Source organism: Eleginops maclovinus, chromosome 10 (genome assembly GCF_036324505.1).
Source record: "Eleginops maclovinus isolate JMC-PN-2008 ecotype Puerto Natales chromosome 10, JC_Emac_rtc_rv5, whole genome shotgun sequence".
NCBI classification, from domain to species: Eukaryota; Metazoa; Chordata; class Actinopteri; order Perciformes; family Eleginopidae; genus Eleginops; species Eleginops maclovinus.
The window spans coordinates 19,377,120-19,389,581 of record NC_086358.1 but is presented as its reverse complement, the minus strand read 5'-3'; the positions used below and the strand labels follow the sequence as shown (position 1 = coordinate 19,389,581).

Here is a 12,462-nt window from a genome sequence, read left to right as displayed (position 1 = left end):
TAGTTGAGATCGCTCGACGTTTTGATACTTCTTCCTCGGCATTTTGTTGCATAAACTTAACTGGGTTCGCTTTTCGTGTGTGAATTTTCCCGAGGCTAATGGTATTAAATGTGAGACTGTCAAAATAGTTAATTTACAGTGGTATGCAAAAGTTTGGGCACCCCTTAGGAAAACCACTGCATCAGTTTGTCACTTGCTGAGCTTTTGAAGCAGCAACTTCATTTTAACATATGTTATACCTTATGGTAACAGAAACATCTCAGTAGTGAAATAACTTTTATTGGTCAAACAGAAACATGTTTATGTGCATTCAAACAAAAATAGGCATGTGCATAAATTTGGGCACCCCTAAGAAATAATTCCATTAATATTTAGTATTGCCTCCTTTTGCTGCAATAACGGCCTGTAGACGCCTCCTGTAGCCACAGACAAGTCCCTTAAGCCTGGCAGGTGGTATTTTGGCCCATTCTTCCACACAAAACGTCTCCAGTTCAGTCAGGTTTCTTGGCCTCCGTGCATGGACAGCCTTCTTCAAATAAATCCATACATTTTCAATGATGTTAAGGTCTGGGGACTGGGATGGCCATTCCAGAACATTGTACCTGTGCTTCTGCATGAATTCCTTGGTGGATTTTGATCGGTGCTTAGGATCATTGTCCTGCTGAAAAATCCAACCCCGGCGTAGCTTCAACTTTGTGACTGACTCTAGAACATTCTTGTCAAGAATCTCCTGGTACTGTAAGGAATTCATGTGGCCCTCAACTTTAACAAGTTTTCCAGTACCTGTGCTAGCCACACAGCCCCATAACATGATAGATCCTCCACCAAATTTTACAGTGGGCAACAAGTTCTTTTCATTGAATGCAGTGTGTTTTTTTCGCCATGCATACCTGTTCATGTTATGACCAAATAACTCAATCTTGGTCTCATCTGACCACAGTATTTTGTTCCAAAATGCTTCTGGCTTGTCCAGATGTGCTTTTGCATACCTCATGCGACTCTTCTTGTGATTAACACTCAGGAAAGGCTTTTTGCACATCACCCTTCCAATGAGCTCTTCCTGGTGCAAAGTACGCTGGATTGTGGAACGGTGAACAACTACACCATCAGCAGCCAGATGTTGTTGTAGTTCTCTGGAGGTGGTCTGTGGCTTCTCTGTGACCATTTTCACCATCCTTCGCCTGTGCCTTTCCCCTATTTTTGTCGGCCTACCACATCTTTCCTTCACACGGACTGTTCATGTGGCCTTCCATTTCACAACTACGTTTCTGACTGTGGAGACAGACAGTTTAAACCTGTCAGATAATTTTTTGTACCCTTCTCCTAATTTATAATGTTGGATTATCTTAGCTTTCAGGTCAGTGGAGAGTTGTTTTGAGGTCCCCATCTTGCCACTCCCTAAGAAAGAACCTAGGCCAGGCACAGCCAGCTATTACCTATGTTAAATAGCCTTTTTCATGATTGGTTCCACCTGTCTTTGTAATTGAAGGTCTAATGAGCTAATCAAAGCAATTTTGTGCAGCAACCTGTCAGCTATAAATCCGTACAGGTGTTGAAATGAATGCTATTTATAAGGGTGCCCAAACTTTTGCACATCCCATTTTTTGCATTTTATTTTATTATAATAAAACTATGTAATGCTACCCTAAGAATTTTGGTCTGGAAAACACTAAAACGTCTACATCTTTGTAGGAAAACAAATGTTGTTGCTGTGATCTTCTATTATAAAGGAAAAGCAAATTGTCATGAAATCTCAGAGGGGTGCCCAAACTTTTGCATACCACTGTAAGTATTGGCACGGAGGAGCTCCTGAAAGTCTACTCCATGCGCTGCTCACTAGCGCCCCCCATCAAAGTACATTTTTAACATGTCAGGTATAATGACTGTGATGTCAAAGCAAATGTATCCAAGTCTGAAAATATGTATTATGCATGTTCGTTATTTAGCAAGGTGTAAACCAGGTGAATCATTTAGCAAAACATTAGCATGAAAGACTAAGCTTTGCCTCGGGGGCAAAGTGAGCCGCATGAAAGACATCCTGAAGTAAAAGTTGTTGTCATTTGACTTCTATCTCATTCTTCCTTGCCTAGAGGATAACATCAGTAAAATTGGCTCATCGTACCCCACTGTGACCTACTTTCACTGCACCATGGCCTCCAGCATGAAGTGAACTTTCCTGGACCACAAATGGAAAGAGTTAATTGAATTAATGTCTAATCAACTATTATTCAGCAATATATGTACAGCACCTAGTGCCTCGCTCACGAGTATTTTACAACCTCTAAAATTCCATTCCACACTCCATACCTGAGTTACTAACAACCAGTACATCCATAACTGTTTTGCATAATGACATTATAACAAACAAATACTTAACATAAATATATATGAGTTGAATGGTAGAACCAATTTAGGTCTTTCTCTATCAAATGTCTTCTTTTGTGACCTTAGAGAGCAGGTTATCTACTCCATATTGATATTTCCCAGATTCTTTGAGTCATTAATGATATCTGGTTGGGTTCACTTTTAGGATAAAGGATGGAATCATGCTGCTAACCTTCTCCGGCATCACAGAACGGGTTTCCTGTTTCTATTTCCTTTCCAGATCCCTTTATCCAGGATCAGCACTGTTACTCTACACAAAGAGCCTTAAATTGAGCTTGCATCATGAATTAAATGCTCAGGTTGGTAGCATGACATTCATCTTCCTTAATGTCACGCAACAGATGCTCGTAATCTAACAGCAGCTCAGCTGCACCGCACAAAGAGCCTGAGGGGGAACACTGTCAGGATAAAAGCTCTGACCCATGACTCTCTCTCCATAAATGGAGCTGGACCCTTTTTACTGACAGGCTCCTAAGGATACTTTCAATGAGACAGGCTTTACTGACATTAGCAACATAACAGCAGTGAGCAGAGAAAAAAGAGACTGAGGAGCAGTGAAGGAGGGAGGTGCAGGTCTTAGTTTCAGATTATTTGTTAGAGAACTCCTCAGAATGTACCTGTTGCAGCTTCACATCTGTCACAGTGCCCCCTACATCTAATTGATACTCTCTGAGGCACAGCATGCTGTAAATATACCCACGTTTCATCCATCTCAAGATCCTTCGTTACATTTAAGCTAACCGTATATTTAGCACTCACTCTCCCAGCTACAAGTTCCTCTCCCAAGGAAAATAAAATAAATTATAGCAAGATTTTAAATTCCTGAAAGTCCATGAATAAATCATGTGTGACGAATGCTTAGTGACATTTTATCAATATCATTTTATTTTAACATGTCTCATTCAACATTTCCTTAAACAACAACCTTTGGACTAAGCAGGGTGTTGGAAAAAAGAATCTGTTCAATATGTATAAGACATGGAGGCCTTTCTTTTCTTTCTCCAATATATAGAAAGATTGAACTTAGCTCAGGTTTTGTCTTTATTTTATGATTTATGACATTATAACTGTGTTGTATTGCACAAAAGTCTGCTTTGGGTTAACACCGACCAACACATTTTACCTTTATGCTCAGATGCTGCTTGGAGCCCCTGTAACCAGGTCAGGTGTGTTGGCCTTCCAGCCAGACTGTACTGCAGCATCTCCAAGCTGTACACGTCTCATACTTACTGTCAACATGTCGTCACACTTCATGTCTGGCAGTTCTCCATCTTCACTCTTGTTGTAGAACTTCCGGAAGAAGTTGAAGGCCACTACTGTGTAGAGGTACACCACCACTGCCAACAGCCCCACTGTTAACACCAGCTGCAACACAGGACAGGAGTCAAAGCTCTGATGCTTAACAACACCACCTTGTTATCTCCAGGGGAAAATATCAGAACAAACATGTATGAGATGTTGTGTATATTGGAGGATCTGTCTATCAGGACATGGAATGCATTATTTCTGTGTTGGTGTCATTTAAGGGATGTTAAAAAAAAAACCTTGTGCACAATTTTAGAACAAAAACCTCTTTCTAGTCAACCGCTTAGAGATGTGCCGGAAATGTCCCGCGCCTTAGCCTATCATGTACAATGTGTTAGTTGCTGGCCAATAGAAGCGTGTTTTATAGTGATGTCACTTTTTTATGGAAGTAAACAAAGGATCCCAATGGAGGTGTTTCAAGCAGGTGGGGGGGGGGTGTGTGGGGGATATACTCCCTCTGGAGGGAACACAGGTATTTTAGCCTTTGCAGAACATTGACATGTAGTAGAGTACAGAGTGCTACAATAGAACAATAGATGGACTGACTCTCTCTACTAGTGTGTATTGTTGTTGCAGGTGAGTACATGCAGGAACAGTGTGTGCAGTACTCTCATTCACTAATACTACACTGCAGCTGAGTAGTTTACCTGTTTGCCATTATGTGTAACTGACGACAGGATGGTGCGTAGCGTCTTGAAGCCCATGGCAATGTCGAGCAGATGAGCAGCGAAGAAGAAGTTGTTATAGTGACCCAGGATAGACATGGTCATATACCAGGCCAGATACAGGAAGGACTGCAGGGAGCCAGGGAGAGACAGGAAGTGACATGAAAGGCAGATACAGGTGACAACTGTTTGAGTATCAATGTAAAATGTCATTTGCAGATCAGTTGTGATAGGAAATGACTGTTAATGATCCCAGAGTAAGGTATACGCCAGACCAGAACTTCTTCTACTTGAGACAACAGTGTGTTTCAGTATTAGGCTGCTTAATTTGAATCAGATATCGGCAAAAGGTAGACCCTGATATTTGTGAAGGGGGAAATTGATCGGTGAATCCAAACGACGGAGCCAGATTTGGCTGGTAAATGGTTTTGGTCCACTTCATACTCACATTGTCTGTGAACACAACCCCCAGCTTCCAGATCTGGTACTTGACATCAATGGAGTTTAGCCTGGACAGAGGAGGAGAGGTGTGAAGTCAAGATCTTGGTGTGCAGGAATGTGGACACACACACACACACACACACACACACACACACACACACACACACACACACACACACACACACACACACACACACACACACACACACACACACACAGAATACTCACACAGCAGCCAGTGAGCTGTCTCTGCGGGGCTTCCTCTTTTTGTGCGAGTCGCTGAAGTCCAGAGCAGCCTTGTCCATCCCCAGCAGCTCACTGATGCGGTCATGGCCATAGAACTCTCCGTATTTATCCATCACCTGAAGAAAAGCAGGGCTTATTAAAGAAACACTTTCCAGTGGAAGCACATCTCAAATACAGTCGATTATATCATATATATTGTGTTTTAAGTGTTTCATTAGAGCTCATTGCAGCTGCAGGTTCATTAAACACATTTCTGAAAGAACTGTCAGTATAAATGTCTGATGTCTGTGATGTTTGTGATGTTTAAATATTACCAAGACAACCAACATCACTTTTTATATAAATAAGAAGCAATCACAGAAATTGATGAAAGTTGAGCCATTTCCATCAATAATATTAAATACATCAAATACTAAAATGATCAGCATGGTAAAAGTAACACAAGCAAATTAATGACTATGTTTTCAATCATTTTGTAAGCAATTTTTTAATACTCCTTACATTTGTCTAACATAGATGTCATTGCATTCAATAATACTCATATTCCTTAGATTTTTTAAAATGTCTTTAGCTAGGAGCAACACTTTGTATTGAGAAGCGTCAAGAATACGGCCCCTGGTGGTAGGACAAAATCCTTCATGAATTATGTCTGCAAACACAGAGACACGTACCTTCCTCTTGACAAACTTATCCCAGTAGTTGTTGGGGAAAGATCTGAAAACCACAGGAAGGAAGGCTCATGAGACAGTAAGGAGTATTAACATACTGTAGAAATGTTGCAGCAAAGAACTGCACCAGAAAACAAAGGTCAAACACATCTCCTCTTCTTCCTGCTAGTTCTTTACACATCTCCCATACAGCCACGTGTGTGACTCACTGTGTGTTGATCACCAGTCTGTCCCACTGGCCTTTGATGTCGTCCTCAGAGGGTTGCTCTGTGATATAAAGCCCATCAAACTCCAGCTTCCTTGCCACCTCCTTTTCACGCTTAAAGATCACCAATGGCACCTACAAACACACACATATAATAATAAACAGTGGTATTTAATCTTAGACAGGGGGAATCATTGGATGTGTATAATTGAAAATATTACTGAAAGAATAGATAATTGTCCTAACATTGAATTATGTGCTTTTGAGTCTATGTGCTTTAATATGTGATACTATTGAGCTTCAAATGTGCTTCTGTGTTTTAATTGTGATTGTGTTCTTGCCTTTTCCTATTCTCATGTGTGTTCTTCTGTGCTTATGTGCTCTTGTATGTTTCCTTTAATTGCCTTTGACCTGCTATGGATTGCAGATGAAAATGTGCCTCGCTCGTTTACACGATTACGTGATGATTTATATCAACAAATACTGGATTAAGGGTTAATTTGTATTTCGGTGGTAACAATAGTTAGTATCCTGCCTTGAGACAGTAGTATCCGATGATGCAGAAGAATGAGATGACGGTGTGCAGGACAGCCAGGATGCGTAACATGGGCTCCATGTACCCGCTGCTCTCCTCTAAGACAAAGCGCACTGTGACGGGCTTCAGGGGCTCACCCCCCTCATCCATCACCTCCTGCTTCGTCTCCATTGCTTCTCCTCCCAGTGGATCCCACTGAATCCTGCTGTCTGGTTGGCTGCTAGTGTACACTACTTCCCTTTCCTCAACCACAGAGGAGGATGTAGAAACCTGGTGGGGATAATGTATGAGTTTAATTGACAAAGACTGTAAAATGAAATATGGTCGCCCTGATGATGTATGTGGGCAGCATATAAAACCCTCCTAACCTTTAGGCTTACAACAAAATACACTGCCTTTTTTAATCTGAATACGTTCAAGGTTTTAATAGATTGTCAGAGAGGGGTTAGTGTCCCCAAAAAATGATGTCGACATCAGACAGAATACCTGATAGTATACTATAGTAGAGCTAATAATAATTATGTTTCATGTTTTTATTTTTATCCTTATTAGCACACTTACACAGCTCCTGTAGTATCACAATGATGGTTGGTCTGAATGAAGTTGTGTGAAAGAATACCACATCCCTGTCCTGGAGGACGATTACCTTATAGAAGAGGAGGATGAAATTGATTGCAAAGGCAACAAACAGCGCCAGCATCCTCATGTTGTAGAAGTTCCTGGCAAAGTAGTTCTGCAGGGGCAACAGAAAGAGGAGTTAAATGTTGAAGATGTTCCAGACTGAGGACTAGATGTAGGGGTTCTAACCCAGTCCTGGTTCTGTTGATGTTCATATTGGCATATATGTATATGTTTTAAGATGGATTTAAACATGCTAACACATTCTTTCATATCAAAATGCTCCTCCTCATTGAATTATTAACATGGATGTACGATAAGAACTGGATACAGCGTGTGAGGCGGGGCCTCGTTCATTCCTATGAGAGCTGCTCATTGGCGCATGAAGACAAAATGGCCTGATATTCTTGAGAGAAACACGTCACAAATTACCCGTCATGCCTGGCTGTCAGAGCAGAAGTACCCGTATGTGGGCCCATAGAGCATGAGCAGATGAGTTTCCCCTTAAGCCCCGCCCCCTGGATTTGCTTTTTAGTGCATTTTACAATTTACGTATGAACTTACAAATGTTCATACTGGATAGTTCATTTAGTTTTTAAAAAAATCAGCTGTTTTACAGACGTCTCTGTCCCAATGTAAGTCAATGGGAAAAAGTATTTCTGGGCCGGGTGACATCACGGACTGATACGGAGGTTGTAGTACATCCGTTTGGCCACTAAGAATATTTTCCTCAGAGTTCCTGGGGGCTTTATTATTAACAGCAAAGACTAAAAGACAGAAGTGTTCAGTGTACCAGAAGTTTCCTCTGGTAGGCGATGATCTTCTTTAGGAAAGCAGACTCCTGCAGGTCCGGTTCATCGGACTTCGAGGTGTGCTGCCTTCTCACTTTTGGCTTCATCTTCTCATTCTTCTGTTGTTTCTCTTGTTTCTCTACATGTGCACCCCTGAAATAACAAAATGAATCAAGCTTAGACATTGCTATAAAATACAAAACTGTTGGCATCATCCAGAGGGCTAAAGGAATGGTCTGGTTAAGTAATAACTTTTCAAATAACGGTCTAAAAACCAAAGCTGATGTCCCATTGAAGGACATGTTGTCTATATATGTATTTTGACAGAATACTCTACAAAGTGTTTATTATTTCCTCCTTATAAATAATTGAAGTAGGGTTAAAGGTTGTAACTAAGCGTTGTTTAATGTCAGTTTATAGCTTTATCCTGTACATAACATCTGCACCCTCTGTATAGTACATCGTTTATTTTTGTCTGCCAACAAAGTCACAATGTCTGTTGTAGCAATCAGATCAAATAACAAATATTTGAACATACTCTGACGTTTTCTCAGGTTCACACTCTGTCTCTGCTGTTGTTTCCTTCTCCTCTGAGGAAGAGCTCTTCGACTGAAAGACAAAAATAAATAGAAAAACAAGTAAACATTTGAATGAGTGAGTCATGCTAGCTGCAAGGCTTAAAACAGTCCTTTCTCAACCAGCTTCTTCTTATGGCTGATAGGATCCTTTAATGAGAACCAGGTTATTTCAGTTTGGATAATAATTGAGATAATGATTGTTAATCACATTCAAATAACCAAAGCACTGCTCTCAACTCATGTTGTGCTACTATCCTGCTAATCTACAAATTATTTTCATTACTTTTCAACCGCAATATGTATTGAAATATAAAAAAATGTGAGGAGTGATCACAGAAAACTCAACCCAAATGTTACATTCTGTGATTAAATTCCCCAATGTAATACATTTTTAGATCAATATTGAGAGCATAGACAATCTTGCGCTCCTGTAAATTTGATCATAAACACATTTGCTGTTAGCCGATGTGAATGATCTTACCCCAGCATTAACACACACCCACAAAGCGTAGTTAATGAGACGGGCTCTCAGTTAGAATAGAGGTGGGGTGGTTTGCTGACAGCTCCTCAAAAGTCTTACGCTGGCTGATGTCCTGCGGTGAGTTCAGGGAGCGCTGATTTGATATGCAGCAATGTTTCCATGTGCGGAGTACACATTTTAGACACAATTTTTGTAAACATACACATTGAGCATTGGAACTACTCTATGTGCCGGGGGCTGAAAGCCTGATGAACCTTATTACACTAACCTGATGCCTCCGTCTGAGCTCAGGTTCGGGTTTGGCCGTTAGGGTTGGGGGGGTCGAGGAAGGAACCGGGGAGTTGAGCAGCTCCGTCAGGCTGGCGTTGGGGTTATGAGGAGTGATCTTGTACTGCCCACCCTCTCGTCTCAAGTCCAGGCCAAAGATGTCTGACAGCAGCTCCGTCTCACTGGTGTTCACTGCCAGGTCAGCCAGGTCCTCTTTAGGGGAGGCCCTCTTCTCTCTGTCCTCCCCCTCACCCCTCACCTCGTCCTGGGTGGGGTCAGGCATGTCGGCCAGCAGCTCTGACACCTGGGCAGGAAGCAGATTATAATGTAAGAGCAGAACTCACTGCTTCAAACTATTGATTGTTTTTATAAAAACATGTTATTAACCTTTATGGTTTTAGCCCCCTCCACCAGATTGCCTCCCATGAAGGTGTTGTAAAAGATTCGGCAAAATCCTCGGGCCACACTGAACGCTATGTGGAGGAAGCCCAGCAGCACGGACAGGTAGAATGACACCAGCGTGGTCACCATGTCCTTCACGGTCATGCTCTTTATCTTCTTTATCTGCTTCTTCAAACTCTTCATGGAGAGAACCTGGAAAGAGAGAAAAGAGAGCAGAATGGCACTCTTATTAACTGCTGGCTGTTGGGTAATAATCTCTTTTAAGTTTCTACCATATACACTGTGTCATGTGTCATTGTCAAACAGCATCAACAAAACTGCCAACCACTGCTATACCCCTTTCTGCACTCAACATCACTGAACCTCCTGTCTGTCAGAAGACCCCCCACACTCATCCGTCTACAGGCCTCACAACGGACTCCTTTAAGGAAGAGTAAGGGCTTAAGTTGCAGTTTCTGAAGAATTCTTTGTATCACATTAAAGCTGCATGACAATCACATTACAGCACATAAGTAAAGAGAATTTGAAGCATTTAAAAGTATGTTTTTTTCTGTCTTAACTGTATTTCTGATAAAATAGTACATACTTCTGCATTTAAATATCTTGAAATTGTTTGAATTCCGAAAATCTTAAAGAAACAGTACCAGAGTTTTGCTTTAATTAGAAGAGATGGATATCAGATTCATGTGTTCAAAACAGGGCTGGAGTCAGGATGTGGTTAGCCTAGTTAGCTTAGCACAAGTCCTGGAAGCAGCCTGGCTATGTCCACAGTTGAAATTTCCCAACCAGCAGTTCTAAAGCTCTCCAAAGAACATCAGTATCTGGTTTGTTTCACTGCTACACACAACAATAATCTTAGAATGATTAGTTGTCATGTATCCATTTACTCACCACTTTTTCTACAGTGTTTCTTAGTTATTTCTATTTTTAGGGATTTGTTATCCTTTGTTGATGCAGGGCTGTTGCCTGGTGACACAGAAACTCTTTTCTGCAATTCCTCTGAACAACGTAATCACTTCCTCCACTCTTTAGAAAAAATAAACAATATTTTCATATTCACATATACACAGACACACTTGATTGTGAGCTGTGCTCACCTTTATCAGCAGCATGACGTTGTAGCGCAGAGCCAACAGAGCCATGCGCACCGTGCTGACGGAGAAGAAGCCCATCTCAGAGTTCTCCTCGTCCGGCTTCTCCCGCTCACTCTCCTCTTTCACCGCTGAGCGCTCGCCAGCGTCAGACATCTGAGCCGCCAGCTGCATTTCAAAGATGGTGTCCTCGCAGAAGTTGACAAACAGCTCCATCTTCTCCTTCTCCCCTCCTTCGTTCACCACATCAAAGATGAACTGCCGCTTAGATTCTTTGACCTGAGCAGAAGGTATATTATTCAAAGAAGTTGTGAGGAAACCGAGGGCCACTGTGCAACATGTGACACATTTTATATTTATTTCATTAATCTACTGCCCCATCATTACCTGAGGTTTCTCCCACTGTGTTCGGCTGGACTCGCTGATCTCGAAGTAGACCCTCTCGATGCGCTTGGCACTGCCCATGATCTCGATGCGGCCCAGGTAGGGCTGGAAGTAGTTCAGCACGCTGTCCGCCAGCTCCAGGAACGTCTGCAGCCGCGTGTCGTGAGGCATGTGCTCCGACAGGTTGGTCAGCAACACCGCCACATTGAAGCCGATGTCCTTTTGGATCACAGATCAACACGGTTCTGTTTCTCAGTTTAGGGCTTCCACACAAATGTTTTTATGCATGAAAGGTTCAGTTCAGCAATCCTTTAATAAACTAAGCCCTTGAGTACGGCACTAGAGTTACATCCAAGACTCAAATCATTTGTAACCCCCTATCGCAGCAGGGTCAGCTATCACAAAGAGGTGATCCTGGAAACAGTTCATTTGTTAATTTTCCTCTTTTCCTTATGATCAGTAAGACTCAACAAAATACTTAATTAAAACTCAGTTAATCAGTGTATTGGATTAACATTTCATAAAATCTAAAAGTTGATATGCTCCTATTTTTTTTATTTTCATCCCACAATCCAGTGGATGATAAATTAACCCATAAAAGGACACATCTTAAACTATGAGAAGTATAGGTTTTATTTCAATGGATTCACATGTATTTGACATCTCAGGGGAGGTCAAAATGACACTCTTAATGGTTCAGTGTTTATTTAAATCTAACCAATGGTGGTGGACCCACAGAGGATGGGACAGCACACGACTTTGAATGACACTCAGATACATGATGCTGTTTTCAAGCATTTTGATGCAAATTAACTAAATAGAAAGTTGTAACAGTATAGAAAGAAATCTGCATATTGTTCTTGATCTTTTACTAATGACTACTGCCCCAGCTCAGCTTAAAAACTGATTCAGAACTAACTCCTTTGTATCTATCATAACACTTGTAGCAGATGGAGACGTTTCTGCTCTCCAAAACCAACAAGAGGATAAATTAGTGTCTTATTGATGTGCAGTCTACTCTCCAATCCTCTCTACCCAGTCCTACATCAGAATAAAGAAAAGGAAAAGGCATAAATAAAAATAACAAGAGAGCTCTCCTTCTAAAAACCCATTTGACATGTTAAACCTGTTCTCTAAGAATAGATTTTAATAACAGATTTGAAGGATTGAGGGCTTACATTTGGACAATATAAAGCTTTTTAAAGACTTCTTAAAGTTCTGTAAACATCAAAGCTGTTACCTTGGCTGGCTCATGAAAGCGCTCCACAAATTCTTCATAGTCCAGCAGTTCATTCTCATCAGTCTCAGCACAGGAGAGGAGGAACTCCGTCTCTGACTGGGTGTAGTGTTTGTGGCTCTCCATGGCCTTATGGAAGTCCCTCTTGGAGATGACACCTGTA

The 12,462-nt window shown here is 41.4% G+C and overlaps 1 protein-coding gene across 1 annotated transcript in view; it reads right to left on the bottom strand.

The window, feature by feature from the left end:
- Positions 1-12,462, bottom strand: part of ryr2a (ryanodine receptor 2a (cardiac)) — a 169,182-nt gene that overhangs the window by 17,209 nt on the left and 139,511 nt on the right. Inside the window, exons 97-111 of the mRNA XM_063892944.1 lie at positions 12,303-12,457; positions 11,066-11,281; positions 10,685-10,957; positions 9,573-9,779; positions 9,187-9,489; positions 8,398-8,468; positions 7,862-8,012; positions 7,097-7,183; positions 6,451-6,720; positions 5,920-6,050; positions 5,714-5,756; positions 5,025-5,158; positions 4,804-4,864; positions 4,338-4,484; positions 3,616-3,750 (exon numbers count right to left, since the gene is read on the bottom strand). Of these exons, the coding sequence (XP_063749014.1) occupies positions 3,616-3,750; positions 4,338-4,484; positions 4,804-4,864; positions 5,025-5,158; positions 5,714-5,756; positions 5,920-6,050; positions 6,451-6,720; positions 7,097-7,183; positions 7,862-8,012; positions 8,398-8,468; positions 9,187-9,489; positions 9,573-9,779; positions 10,685-10,957; positions 11,066-11,281; positions 12,303-12,457 (2,384 nt within the window). The remainder of the gene's footprint in view (positions 1-3,615; positions 3,751-4,337; positions 4,485-4,803; positions 4,865-5,024; positions 5,159-5,713; positions 5,757-5,919; positions 6,051-6,450; positions 6,721-7,096; positions 7,184-7,861; positions 8,013-8,397; positions 8,469-9,186; positions 9,490-9,572; positions 9,780-10,684; positions 10,958-11,065; positions 11,282-12,302; positions 12,458-12,462) is intronic.